This window comes from Cydia pomonella, chromosome 3, assembly GCF_033807575.1.
Source record: "Cydia pomonella isolate Wapato2018A chromosome 3, ilCydPomo1, whole genome shotgun sequence".
Classification (NCBI taxonomy): Eukaryota; Metazoa; Arthropoda; class Insecta; order Lepidoptera; family Tortricidae; genus Cydia; species Cydia pomonella.
In genome coordinates, this window is record NC_084705.1 from 22,527,589 (window position 1) to 22,543,015 (window position 15,427).

Consider the following 15,427-nt stretch of genomic DNA (forward strand, 5'->3'; position numbering starts at 1 on the left):
ACAGTGACAGTCGCGTTTCGTTCGCTACGGAGCGTTAACAATTGGCACGTTGGCTACGCGGGCAGGTGGGTAGTGTCGACTAGGGGAAAGTGGGGAACAGTGGATCGCGTATTTTTGTAAGAGCTGTAGTTGCGCCTTTGCGATTGGACAATCTGCTATGCAATCTATCTGGTTTTATTGTGATTGTTTTAGTCTCTGCAAGGAGGATAATATACAGTGTGTATTTTTGATATAACCTCAAACTTAAACTAGACGTAGGATTTAGTGCTATAAAACAATTCTGAAAGTTTTTTTTAGTTTAGTCTTCACTACCAGAGCATAATTAATTTTTGCATTTTTTTCGAGCGGCAATGTATTTCGTACATCATGATCACTTGTGATAGTTGTGACGTCGCGTCATTAATGAGACGTTTTGAGTTAAAACAAAGTAGTGATACATTGCTTGCTGAATTCTTTTGTATGAAATAATAAAAGTCGTCCAAATTTTATAAAACCTATGAAAGTGTGTTAATTACGGCCTAAACGAACTGCCCTTTGATTATGTGTTAGTATCAAAAATACACGCTGTATATCGACAAACCTATAGACGATATTATTAATAAAGTATTTATGAGGAAGGCATACGCACTCGGGGGGCTTGCCGCGCAGGTCGAAGGTGCGGAACTCGATGAGCGCGCGTTGGCCCGGCGCCGCGAGGAAGGTGTACAGGCACTGGCGGCTGTGGTTGTTGGGGTTGATGAGCTCGGGCGCGTTGAACGTGCCATTGGTCAAGCCGTCGCGGCTCACGAACGTCTGATCGCACTCTGCAACACCGAAAATACTCTTTTCATCACACTTGCTCGAAAAAGATCTTATTTCATGCAGGTGCAGTTAAGTACAAACAAATTATGCATTTAAAACTATACACAAAAAGAAGTTATGGGGCTACGAATATCAGATTTTGGGTAAATTAAGGATAAACATTTAAAAAATCGTATCTCCAGAACCGTTGCTCCTAGGACCAAGATTTCAAGGACGAAAAGGAAGGAAATGACACCACCTATACCCCAAAATATTTTCACGGTTCATGTGCCAAACATCCTGTTTAGGACCCATTGTATTAAAACAATACAAAAATAGTCAGAGTCTGACAATTGTACTCAATGCACGAAACGCCCCTTACTAAACGGGACTTGATCGTGAAGTCACGATTGAATTAAAGCCGTCTTGAAGTATGGAAAAACAAGATTGAATTTTTTAAGGAGAATATTGGAGATTAGGTGTTACAAGTCACAGGTTCAAAAATTATAAGTCAAGTTCATTCAACCCTGCGGTCACTTCTACCCTTGGCTACGCAACAGATTATGTCAACCAGATGTCAACTCACTAATATAGCATGTACCTGTGCATTTAGCTAATACATTTAAAAAGTTTAAGGCTTTGCTAAATATACTTTAGGGATTTCGTAGGGGAAACCGGGGTAAGATGAACCTCGGGACAGGACGGAAAATGTGCTGTTGTGCGTGGGTTACGCACGATATTGAGCTACAGAAGCGCTATTAGTACCATTTTAAGTCGCGGTTCACCAGTCAGTGGAAATAACGAGTTCCTTTTTGTTTTAGCTGCTCCACGTGAAAAATGTATAATATATTATGATGAAGTTGATAAGCATGTTTTTACAATTTTTTCAAGCTAAACCCCCATTTAAGAAAGATAGAAATTTTAGTATTTAGGTTAGAAATTTTAGTATTTTTATAAAACATTTTCGTTGGGGCAAAACGGTTGGGGCATGCCGTATGACCCCGTTTTACGATTTGTGCTAAATATTTTATAATTTTTGGATTGTACCCTTTTAAGTAGAAAAACAATAAAGGAAAAGAGAATGAGAAATGAGTGAGCTGGCATTTACTGTGAGCATTTATACATCCATACATAGTATATGAGCATCCAGTCGAACGGTGGGTGATTTATAATATGTGCCGGTAATTTATAGTATTTACACTCATCGTATAAGTAGGACGAAGATAAGGAGCGCATACGCGTGAGCATTATCAGTCCTACTAAAATATGTGCTCTCTTCGTTCCGTACGATATTCCATTTTGACCCGGGCTATGTGATAAGATGGGATATTTATGTTCTGTATTGTTTTTCCTAATTACCGAAAACGAAGTGATTTGGATAGTAAAACATGTTGATTATATAAAGTTAACTTACTGATGTTGCGATACATGTAAAAGTTATTTTATTAAACGGTTTCATTTTTCTTATATGTAAGTTTAATTTTCCTGAGGTACCTATCCCGTCTTGTCCCATCGTAGATTATGGCCGTGTAGCCAAAAAGGGTTCGTCGCTAAAAAAGGTTCGACGCCATTTTATATTTATCAAAAGTGGCATGGAACCCACTTCAGGCTCTCTTCCCTCCGCCTCGGGCGCGCTATTAAAAGTTCCATTAAATAACACTCCTTAATGAGGTTTTTAAACGCCTTACACGGAAAAAATGTAAGCGAGAAACCAGCCGCAAGTACCGCGTCTTCCAATGTCGAGGTTTCATTAAAACTTTTCATCATGCCACCGGGAAAACATATTTAAGTACCTAATGTGAATATTTTAAATGTCGGTGGAGATCAATCATAAGAGTAACACTAGTTTTAACCTGCATGGGTCAATGCGATGTCAAATTTATTAGTTAAGTAGGAACCTACGTACAAGTTCTGTACAAGTGGTACCCGGAATTGGGTATGGGTAACTGACATTTAGACAGTATCAGTAAGAATGTCATTAAAGATCTCCCCTACCTATTGTCATTCCTTCGTTTCATTCAAGTTTTCATATCATTTCATTTCATTTTAATCATTGTCAATAGTAATTACTAAGTAGTAACGTAATTACTTTAGTTTATTATGTTACATGTATTCATTTTCATAATATTTATCTTTTAAATAATACGAGTATGTAGGCATATATATTTACGGAAACCTGCTCTAACTTTATAATCCATCTAATTCTAGATATAAATTTAAAGTAAGACGACGATTTCATTAGAATTAATTGATAGCCTATTTGTAGTGTCGACTGACGAGTGACATGAAATAATCTATAAGTGTATGTAGACAATATATGTAATCACTTCACTATAGTACCTATGTATAAATTATATTTACATGGGTAATATTAAGTATATATGAACAGTAATTTTCTATAAAATTTTGCGATTCAGAGGGAAGTGGGGCGTAACTACGAATATAATGCAGAAAGACCTCTTTCATAGCGAGCTTTATATTTTCCTTTGTTTGCGGACTCATTTTGTCCCAAATGGTTGGAAGTCGAATACTTACACCGAGTTTCCAGAGTTCAGCGTTTAACATTCATATCAACTCTTTAACGAGTGGATTATTTCATTTCGTGCTCTCACACACCACACTAACCACACATAATATTATGTATATGTACATACAGTATAGCGAAAAAAATTCTAAGTATGTACTATTTAGCCTATATTTGTCTAACTTAATCAGGCTTTCTATAATAACCGAAAAGGAAATTTAAAAACGATAGTATACAATACATATAGCACTTTTCCAGTCGTATAAACATTTCGAAAAATGTCTGTGAAGCAAGCAAAAAGTATGTTTCATTCCAATAAAATTAAACGCGGCTGTTTGCTATTTTACAAAATCTCCTTTCTTTGCTAAACTAAAGCTGTATAAGCAGACGCACACGCCGCACGCCCAAGTGTACGCACAAACAGATGCCTAAATTAGGTATTATAAATACGTAAAATACAGTAGCTGACTATGTTTTTTGAAGGAATAAACGTTCAAATTAACGTCAAGCGTTAAAAATGTATGAAGTTGTTTAAAATAAAATGCGACTCCACGTATTGTCCTCATTCCATACTTTCATAATTCTGAAATAAATGTCATATACTAAGAAAAACCGGGCAAGTGCGAGTCGGACTCGCGCACGAAGGGTTCCGTACCATTATTTATAAAAACGGCAAAAAGAAATGTTTGTTGTATGGGAGCCCCCCCCTTATATATTAATTTTATTCTGTTTTTAGTATTTGTTGTGTAGCAGCAACAGAAATGCATCACGGTTCATAAGATACAGCCTGGTGACAGACGGACGGACGGACAGACGGACAGCGAAGTCTCAGTAATAGGGTCCCGTTTGACCCTTTGGGTACGGAACCCTAAAAAGTGGCCAAGACCTCCAGTGCCCCAGGCTGGAATTGAACCAGCGTCCTCTGCCATCGCGGCAGCGGCTGGATCACCTGAGTTGATCCAGTTAGAAGGTCGAACCATACTGTTGTACCTTAGAGATGGCTAGGGGCTAGGGGGCGCCGTAAGCCATCAGTAAGATATGCATATACTTGGAAAAATTCGACCAATGCCGCCGTGACCCCGGTGGCCGAGTGGCTCAGGCACCTGCCACGATAGCAGAGGACGCTGGTTCGATTCCATCCTGGGGCACTGGAGGCCTTGGTCACTTTCTCTTAGTATATGACATTTATTTCGGTTTATAATTTATGTAGTAAAGTTTCTACTTGAGATTAAAACAAATTAAAATATTTTCTGAAAATAATTTAATTTGTTCTAATACTTCTAATAGTGTTTTCATCATTCATCTGCAACTAGCCTCATGAACAGAAGGACGTATATTTTACGGTAGGACAGATTGCTAGGAGACAAAGTGCGAGTGCTCGTGACAGAAGACCATTAATTACTAGACAAAGCGAGCGTAAGTGGTTAATTTACATGTTAGACACAATGATAAGTGCAAGGAACTTTATCTCACAGCATTAAAAGCTATTGTTGAATGGCTGTTAATGTAACGTTGAACGCGACGTGGCATAATCAAGTGCACTGCTGTTGGGTAAACTATTAACCCTCATCATGATCAAGATAACTTATATAAGTATAAGATGCTAATTCCCTGCGCTGCACCACTTTTGAAGTGACAGTTTTGACAGTTCTTGCCGTGGTTAGGTTCTCCTGGGTCACCCTTAAAATTGTCGTTTTATGGTATTTCAATTCATGCCCGATGCTGTGCAATGGTTGCAAAACTTGGATTTTGCCTTATAAATAATGCTGTATATGTATAATTTTGCCTATGTGACTATATCGCCAAACGATTAAATAAATAAATAAATTTCAATTCAAAATTTTTAGGGTTCCGTAACCAAAGGGTCAAACGGGACCCTATTATTGAGACTCGCTGTCCGTCTGTCCGTCTGTCCGTCTGTTCGTCCGTTCGTCCGTCCGCGTCCGTCCGTCCGTCCATCTGTCACCAGGCTGTATCTCATGAACCGTGATAGTTGGCCCGTTGAAATTTCTACAGATTATGTATTTCTGTTGCCGCTATAACAACAAATACTAAAAACAGAATAAAATAAATATTTCTATATCTCGAGATTCCCATCCAATCACCGAAGTTAAGCAACGTCGGGCGGGGTCAGTACTTGGATGGGTGACCGTTTTTATAGATAATGGTACGGAACCCTTCCTGTGCGAGTCCGACTCGCACTTGGCCGGTTTTTTGCATTTTTCTGGGAGTTATAAGCACTTTCCATAACGGGCCATTCAATTTGTTGGTAGAATGGGTTTCAAAATGTCTTCTAACAAACTATGCTACATTTGTCCCCTGGCAGACGGGACACAACGACAAGAAATTGTTGATCCACCCAGTTGTTGCGAGACAGGCTACTTCTAGTGCTGGGCCAATGTAGTTGCATGTTTTCAAGTAGGTGTTATAATTCGACGAATGACAGTGAAAACTGTCAATAAAAGTGGTCATTGGCTTAATTCAGAATCGCGCCGAGTTTACTCAGAGCTGTTTGAGCGTCCATTAAAACTCCACTAAGCGCGCGCCTCGATTAGCAAGTTCTTCGGGATTTACGACTTCGGGTTATGGAAAATGTATCTATATATTTTAAACCGAAATATTTTCCAGATCATATAATTACGTTTAATAAAAATAGAATCATCGTTTTCTTGTCTTCATCAGCAGTTTCACTTCATCACATGTTGGTTTCCGATTTCCTAATTAACCTTCGAATCTAACCTTAATTCGTATATGATACGATCTATACACTCATTAATAATAACTAACTTACTTATTGCAATGACAGCAAATCATTTCAGTAGTATTGGTTTGCTTCAGTATATAAGTTGTTTTTTATGACCTGCAATCATTTACTATGTGAACAAGGCTCGGAAACCGGTTAAATTTCCAAACTGTCACCATGTACTCGTACTTGGCGTAAAACCTTTTAATTTCGGTTTCGCTTGAAAAAACGTTTTTTATGAGAACAGTTCTTGTCAAATTAACCGGTTTGGAGCAATAAAAACCAGTTTCTTCCTATGTCGGTATTTATGTTTACGTGACACACCACCAGGCCGGCCGTTTCGTCACTCGTCGAATAAACCGTTTTATTAGGTTACAAATTTACGATAAAGTTCTTAAAACGTCCGCGTTCTTATTAAAGTTCGTATGAGAATCGAAATAAACCGGTAGGTATTTACCGGTACCGGTATTTTATAAACCAGTTCCGAGCCTTGGATGTGTGTGCTTGTGTGTATATACTCAAAGGGGTTCACTAATGTTTAACCAAAACAATGTTGGCAAATTTTCATTTTACAAAAAACGTTTCACCAAAGTATTATTTGGCAAATATGTTATCCCGCAAATGTATCATTTTACAAAAAGTCACTTGACAAATAATCATTTAGTAAATAATACATTATTACAATATGTCAAAATACAAAGTATCAATTTTATATTTTTCATGTCACCTAGTAATATGTTTAGCAAATTTATACATTCACCAAACTTTGAGGGAATAGATAATTCTGCATGGTTGCAATTTTCATTTGGGCCAGATTATTTTGAGGTAAGTTACTTAGTTGCAAGAGCAATCGTTGCTTACATTTTTCGCGTTGTTAAAAAAAAAAATAACCTCGAAGCCTAAGGCGGGAGCTAACTAACCTAACCTATCCGAGTCGCATTGCCCCGACAGGTCTGGCTCGCTTACAGTTTATTAGTACAGAAATACATGTCAAATAATACATTATAGCAAACATTTTTTGACCAATGATAGATTTATTTGTTAACTTTGTTGTTAAATAATCATTTGTCAAAAAGATCTGTTATGAAATGAAATTTTATTAGTTAATTATTTGGTAATAAGAATAATTTGTCAAAAATATTGTTGTAAAAAAATGATTTGCTAAAATATAATTTTGCCAGTAGTTGGTTGCCAAGTGTCAATTTGCTAAACATCTTTTGGCCAAACGATAGGACACCACTCAAAGGTCATACTGAGCAACTTTAACTATGGGTCTAAACCCGAAATATCAAAAAAATTGCATATTCATACACTTTCGCTGATCTGATGTTGATATTTAATTATTTATGAGAGAGTAATTTTTTTTCCGGTTTCACGATTGGTCCTACAGTATCATATTATATATTCACATAGTAAATTATTGTATTTACCCGCCTACAATATTTCGAAGAAGGTTTCCAATTCGACGGGATCTTATTTTAATAAGCTGCATGATATTTATCTAGGAACTTATTTACTGTCGTCGAAATAAAAACATAAACATTTGAGGATGCGACCATCTAACAATGTAAATAGGTATTTTTTTTAGTAAAATTCGTAAGTATCTGCGTTTTCGTAGTAGATTAATATTATTAATATAATATTTAGAATCTTACTTTAATCATAACTTATAATATGTTTCCCTTAAACATTTTGCTGCATAATATATAGTTATTTGTTTTACAAGTAGGCCAATTGTAGTTTAACTCCTCGTCCTAATATACTCGAGCAAGTGAAAATCTCAAAATGTGGAATATTGAGCATTGCGAGGGTTTCAAGGCCCGAGAGTAGAACAAGATCGAGTAAAACACAACATTTTTCACTACACCAACAGGAGAAAAATACTAACTATAAACCATTACAAATGAAACCCAACGTCATTAAACATTAGCATTCAAAATAATCACTTGAAACTCAATTCTAATTCCAGTTAACAACTTATAATTATGATCGAATTACTTTGTCACTCTTGTAGGTAAATTACAACTTTCTCACCAGTTTTTCAAGAATAAAGAAACTTTACGAGCTGGTGTGGTAAAATAGAAATAATGAGGTACGGTTTTAAAAAAATTGCGATATGCGTACTCCACTGAACATATGTACACTGCGAATACACAACCCATCGGGCAGGATCTGCTGCTGATAATATACTCGTACGTAGGTAAACCAGACTCACGAAAGTATACATCATAAATTCAAAAGTCAAGCATTATCTGCTGGTTGTGCAGGCTAAATCTATGACAAAGCCATCATGCTAAGGCTGGGTACGGGGTGTTTAAACAAAAGAATATGTAACACAATGGCCCGTTTTATTTTCGAATGCCATTCGTTTTTAAAGGACTATAAAAATACGAGGTGAACAAGCGGACAATTGGCAACATTTATCGAAATGGGATGGTGTGATAGGTATCTCGCCGGGGTACCTACGTATTGGCGGCCCGCCAAATATTGTAATGATATTTTCCATTTCCTTTACGTCCACCTTGCTACCAAACGACGAGGACAATGCCAAATCTATAGTTCTTGTAATGTTAATACGTTACAGGTGAAATTATTTACTAAAGCTATTGTCTAAAGCTATCTGCGACCTCTCTTTTAGAGAATAATACGTTTTTTTTTTTCAACAAAGGACATCTAATTAGTGCGTGTGCCACTTAAAGTAATATCATTCGTGCAGTGTGCCGTGGTGGAGGGAGCATTCAATTTTACGCTATAATAAGATCTCTTTGTTAGATTTAAAGGCGAAATCACAATAGCAATTAAGTGTAACGGACATTCACAGAAGAACTCCAGATATTTGACTATTCGGCCAACATTAATTAACCTGTCATTATCTTGTTAAATTGTATTAATTTGAGTTGCCTGTGGGATAACCCTTAACAGTTTTATTTATGTTTCACCGTTAATAAGTACCGTATTATGATCGCTAGCATGTATCATTAAAGCGGTGATTATATCTAACTATTGAGAAAAAATATTATTATTATACAAAAAAAGTTTGCATTTCAAGTTTGAGGTAAGAGATCTTATTACAGCGTTTTAGATAATTATTTATGGAAAACGTACTTGGAAGTTTAGTAGGCGAAGGGTCGGCGAGCGCGGACCTGCTCGAGAGCTCCAGCGACTCGCCCGCGACCACTGCACAGAAACAACATCACGTTAGAATGCCGCTCGCGACCACCTACCGATTACTGCACTCGGCATTACGGTTTTTTACTATTTGTAATCTTTTTAGGGTGCCGTACCTCAAATGAAAAAAACGGAACCCCTTATAAGATCACTTCGATGTTCGTCCATCCGTCAGTGTGTCAAGACTCTTTATCTTGGGAACGCGTGGAAGGGTACTTTCCGTTGACCTAGAACTATGAAATTTGGCAAGTACGTCTTACAATACAAGTACCTACAGGGAAAAACCTGAAAACTATAAATTTGTAAAAAATAAAATAAATAAATAAAAAATAACTGCTAACGTGATATAACCGGTGATTCTTTTTTAAACCAGTTCAGTTGATTTGATAAGTATTGCTCGATGAAATTGCATGGCTTAATCAGCTTAATACCATATATCACTAAGTGCCATTTGGATGGTAGGCTGCTCGGTTCAAGGCGTTAATTATCTGGTTGGAACCTTGTAATTTATTCCTTAATTCCACGCTGGCATTTTATTATAAATAATTGAAGTTTTAATTTAGAATATAATTAATAGGCTAGATTACAAGCTTTGTTAATGGTATCAGTCGATCCAGTTTGTTTCGAAGGTCAAATGTCTACAGTGTGTATTTTTGATGTAATCGCAAACTTAAACTAGACGTACAGTCAGATACAGAGAAACGTGACCCCCCCTGCATACAATCAGTCTATGCAGGGGGGTCACGTTTCTCTGCATCTGACTGTACGAGTAGGTTTTAGTGCTATAAAACAGTTCTGAAAGTTTTATTAAATTTAGTCTTAACTACCAGAGCATACTTCAATTTTTTTTTTTTTTCAAGCAGCAATGTATTTCGTACATCATGGTCACTTTTGACAGTTGTGACGTCGCGTAACTAAATGCAACGTTTTCATTTAAAATAAAGTTGTGATACATTGCTTGCTGAATTATTAAAAAAAAAAGTCATCCATTTTTTATAAACCCTATGAAAGTGTGTTCATTAAGGCCTAAACTAACTACCCTGTCATTATGCGATGATATCAAAAATGCACGCTGCATATATGGGACCCATGCATCAAAGCAATATACACTGTGTTATTTTTATTTCCGTTAATTTCAAGGGTGCATCCCTGAGGTTAAATTAAGTAATTTTCTCAAAGACACCGGTATTCTTATGAACTCCATTTAGGAGATAATCAATAATTAATTTTTATTTGATAAGGCCCTATGACAAGGACATATTGATTAATGTTTAGTACGAGTTCATACATTTGCAAAACGTAAGTACTATCTCGAACGATCGATGTTCGAAATGACATTGATATGTCACCGTTTTTAATTGTTTGGTTGAGTTTAATGTAATACCCGTTTAACTATATGATTTTTATGTTGATTACGACTTTTAAAGGAAACTAACATTAACACTCATCAATAAGTAGTCATAATTGGAACAAGTAGAAAAGTAAAAAGCACTAGTTCGCGAAATCCAATTTTCCGCATGCTAAACAGCTACGTAAAGTAGCACTTTTTGAGCAACTGTATTAAAATAGTACATTTCGATGCTAGTGCGGAAAGTATGTCATTACTTCACGAGTACTCGCTTACGGCTCGTGGCAAGATTCGGGACGAGTGAAGAATGACATTTCTGCACGTGTATCGAACGACGTTTTTTAATACAGTTGCGAAAAAATAAGAAAAACAACAAGTACTTTTTTATGCATGTTCTATAAGACAGAAACAATTGTAAATATAAAATATTATACCATTATTACCTAAGTATCGTTATTAACGATTATGTGTGTATCGTATATTTAAATTGTATGAAAACAATACGAAAAAAATATGCCTTTGGAAACTTAAAACATTCTTGCAGTAAAAAAACGCCTCTGGTTTGACAGGCGTTTCGGCAGCTATTCCGTTCCATTCAGACAACTTATTAAGAACGGTTTTTCAATATTAAATATTAAAAAATAAACGTATTATAATGATGAAGAGGTAATAAAATATGAAATATGCTTATATTTATTATTTTTACATTAACAGTAGGTTTTTAAGTTGATTACGAATTTTAAAGGAAACTATCATTAACACTCATCAATATACAGATGATAATATATATATATATATATATATATATATATATATATATATATAATATCATTAACAGTCATGAATTGGAACAAGTGGAAAAGTAAAAAGCACTAGTTCGCGAAATACAACTTTCCGCACGCTAAACAGCTACGTAATGTAGCACTTTTTGAGCAACTGTATTAAAAAATTTATTTTCGCAACGTACGTTATTAATACATAATAGTATCCTTAAAATTTGCTACATACCCGTCTAAAAAAATGATATACTTAATTTTGGTATTTTCAGTGTTTTAGAAATTTTAAAGTTTTCAAGTATATGAAATATGTTGAAATATGTATGATAAAGGACAGCTCAAACTTCGGGTATAAATTTACGTAGCGCGCGAAGTATCAAGAAGTTAAAACTGGCAACAATTTATAAATAACCGAGTGAACTTGGACAGAGTTCGGGCCAAGTTGGGGCTAAGGCTGAGGCTGGCTGCAGGTGGCCTCTTTGTTAATGAGAATAAAATGAAGGCCGTTCGACTATTTAAACATATTTTATTTTATTGGTTTTAGTGCATAAAAGACGCTATTACATACAAAAACAGTACAAATATACCAATTTTAATTTTCGAAAACTTACTCGTATCTATATGCCTTTTGTTAGATATACAGGCTATAACAAATAAAGTGGGAATCCGCAGGTCGCCCAAGTCGGCCAGCCCTCCACACAAACGCCAAAAAAAATTCGCGTCAAAAAAAATTGCCCTTACTTTTTCTTAATCAGAATACGATATAATGTACCGAATGGGCTTAAACGGATCCCCACTATTTTTTGTTACAACTTGTATAGATTTATTTGTAAGTGAACTCGTTTCCTCAACTAGAAGATTAAAAGTATAGTTTTATAAATCGTATTAAACTCAGCTGGGTTTACATAGAATGTTTATTATCGAGCAAACTTAATATAATTATTGCATAATTTTGGCTCTCGATTGAAATGTCACCTTAATGAGGAAGTATGTCATATTCTTAGAGCATTGTCAAGTTAGCGATACTTAATAACATTGGATCCTTTGAGCCCCAACCTAGTTGCTTGCATGCCGCCCATCCGGTCCGAGCGGGCTACTAAATATCAAATATCAAACATTTATTCAGCAAATAGGCCACAGGGGCACTTTTACATGTCCATTTTTACAAACAATAAATTAAAAAAAAAAAAAACAATTACAAATATCGAATCTATGAAATAATAAATACTTTATTAGAGATGTATACTGTCTCTAAATGTCAAATTACACAAAAAAAAACTATGATAAAAAAATAAAACCATAAAATACTAAAATTCTTTAGAGATGTATAAGTCTCTAAGTGTCAGAGATAAAATATAAAAATATATATTAAATTATCCTTAGAGATGTAGAGGGTCGCCAAGGCTTGAATTCTTATATAAATAATTAAAAGACAAATAAATTAAAACAGACAAGAACCGAATGAAGTGTCTCACGTTAATGTCACTCAAAAGTAAAGTTACATACTTTATAATATTTCCGTCCCCACAAACAAAAAAAAATCTACTTCTCTCACATAACACCTATTTATTTCCTGCATTCACTTGTTTAGGTATTTATAATTTAGATATATATTAGGATGTAAAGTAAGTTTTTACCAAGTTGACAAGTAAAATTAAATCCGTGCAATCGGCTTATAAGTATAGTTCTTTGTGTTGTTGTTCTTATCATTATCTTTTTATCTTATTTCTTTCATCTTCTTGTCCTATGTATGTGTGCTTTATGGAATAAATGCCATTTCTTTCTTGCTTACTTAGCTCCACAGTAGGAGTAGCAGTATGCCTTTAGGTACACATAATAGCTCCAAAAGTATTAGTAGGTACCTATCTAATTGTTAGCACCTTCTGGTAGTGTTGTGAGAGCGCGCGGTTCCCGGCAGTGGTTCCGGCGCGGGCAACTTTGTTCACATCCTGTACAGCCGTAGGTATTTCCACGACCGCTGTTTTTTTTCAAATACGCACAGAAATATTGTCACTGCCATTGCGCTAACCGCAGCTTACTTCTTCTTCATTCAAAATTCAATTGAAGACGTAGTTATATTGTAAGTATGTATCTATAGATTAGATACCAATCGCTTTTTTCGCTTTTTAATGATAAGTTAATACCGCTCGTTGTTACCTAATTTTATTTTACTTAAGTGATGGTGCAATATTTATTATAAGCGATTTTTACTCAAGTAATTGTATACTTGGGTAAATATTATAAGAATAATATTCAGTACTTTTGGATTTAATATATCTAAACCTCCTAAGCATACTGAGGCAGGTGACAATTATATGATTTTACGTTTTTTTCAACACACTTACTCAAAACGACGTTTTTATTCCACCGATTTAAAAACTTGTGGCATACTGATACCACTCACTAAGTTGACGTGGTAAAAAAGCTGATAATAACAATTCAAATTACAATTATTTAATCAATTTTCAATGTTTTGATAGTTAAATAACGTACAATTCTACTTTTAATCAAATATTTTAGTAAAAATTGTCTAATTTTGACGTAAATACTTTTATATCATAAACTGCGACAAAATTTTATGGAACTACATTAACAAACAAGGAAGTTACGTTCCGTTGTACCTTTGAACCGGTCTAATGTAACTTGCCTCAGTATACTTAGGAGGTATCGATATTATATGTTAACAGTTAAATATTATCTTAAACGAATTGTTATTTCTATAATTAATTTGAACAAAGTAGCTATCTTCATTGTTCTATTCATAAGAATTTAGCTTGATTGAACAAAAACGATTCAGCAATAATTAATAATCTTTCGGATAAGTTTCATTTGAGCTTGAATAATAGAAACGGTGATTCATCATGAGTTAGATATTCTTCATGAACTGCGCCGAATGGAGATCGAAAATGAGCTTTATTGTGACGCGATAAGACTGTTAATTAAAGCCAATAATATTGTAGAGCAAACTGTATCAAGTTACTAAGTTACAGTTAGGGACTGTTGGGGTTGTTGGACAGGTGCTGATTACAGTGAGAGATAGGCAGATGTAATGTACTGTAATGTAAAATATACAGCCAAATTGAAGTTTATTTATCGAAGTATATTATAATTAATTAGCAGTATTACATGAAAATACGTGAAAAATAACAATAACGAGATATTACATGTTCGGTGACAGCGGGAAACAACACACGGACAACGCAGTTAGGATAGTAAGTAATTTTTAGCCAAGTTCAATTATTAGAAATGGACTGAATATTCGGTAATTATTCGGTAGGTACTTTGGCAAGTTTTCCAATGTTCGTATTCGGCCCAATTATTCGGTGATTATTTTTTATTATATTTGTCTTGTTGCAAGACTAAAAGCTCCTTCAGAACTTTTCAAATACTCTCTTGCTGCGGCTTACGTTTCCCGCTGGGATTTAAAACAAATGATGAGATATATATCCGTAGCATGATTTGATTTTTTTAATACTACGTTGATGGCAAACAAGCATACGGCCCGCCTGATGGTAAGCAGTCTCCGTAGCCTATGAACGTCTGCAACTACAAAGGAGTTACATGCGCGTTGCCTACCCTAACACTCAGCACCCTCGTTGAGCTCTGGCAACCTTACTCACTTACATTTTTGATTATATGGAATGTTGAAAATTTGTTTGCGAGTCCCTTGCATTTTGACCTGTTTGGTTCTAGGGAAGCGATTCACCTTTAGCTGTTAATGTAATTGAAGCATTTTCAAATGGTTTATTAGAACATATAGCCACTAGCAGTAGCAGCATGATGGTTCCATTTTTATCGCTTGTCACTACGCCCGTCACTTTCGCGCTTATATACTTGTTAGAACGTGACAGGCATGGTAACAAATGATAAAGAGCCGACCATCTTAGCGCTACAGTACGGATATGATGGCCGTTTTGGTCTACGTGACAGTGTGATAAAATAAAACGGTTGCCGTCACTTTCGATCCCGCGGTGTTGTGACGGTTATTATGCCACGTGGATAAAGTCATCCATAATACGCCTGCAGCAGGGATCGACTTGGTTGGCATTTGATGTCCATTTATGACTCCCTTAATATAAGAAATAGAT

General features: G+C 35.4%; 1 protein-coding gene across 6 annotated transcripts in view; it reads right to left on the minus strand.

Annotated features, from left to right (window-relative positions):
- The window catches only part of LOC133516310 (dorsal-ventral patterning tolloid-like protein 1), a 134,532-nt gene that overhangs the window by 18,084 nt on the left and 101,021 nt on the right, over positions 1-15,427 (minus strand). For 5 of the 6 annotated variants that reach the window (XM_061849179.1, XM_061849181.1, XM_061849180.1 and 2 more), the window contains one exon: positions 629-803. In XM_061849179.1, the coding sequence (XP_061705163.1) occupies positions 629-803 (175 nt within the window). Of the gene's footprint in view, positions 1-628; positions 804-9,152; positions 9,225-15,427 lie in introns of all 6 variants that reach the window. The other variant, XM_061849178.1, reaches the window with a different exon arrangement.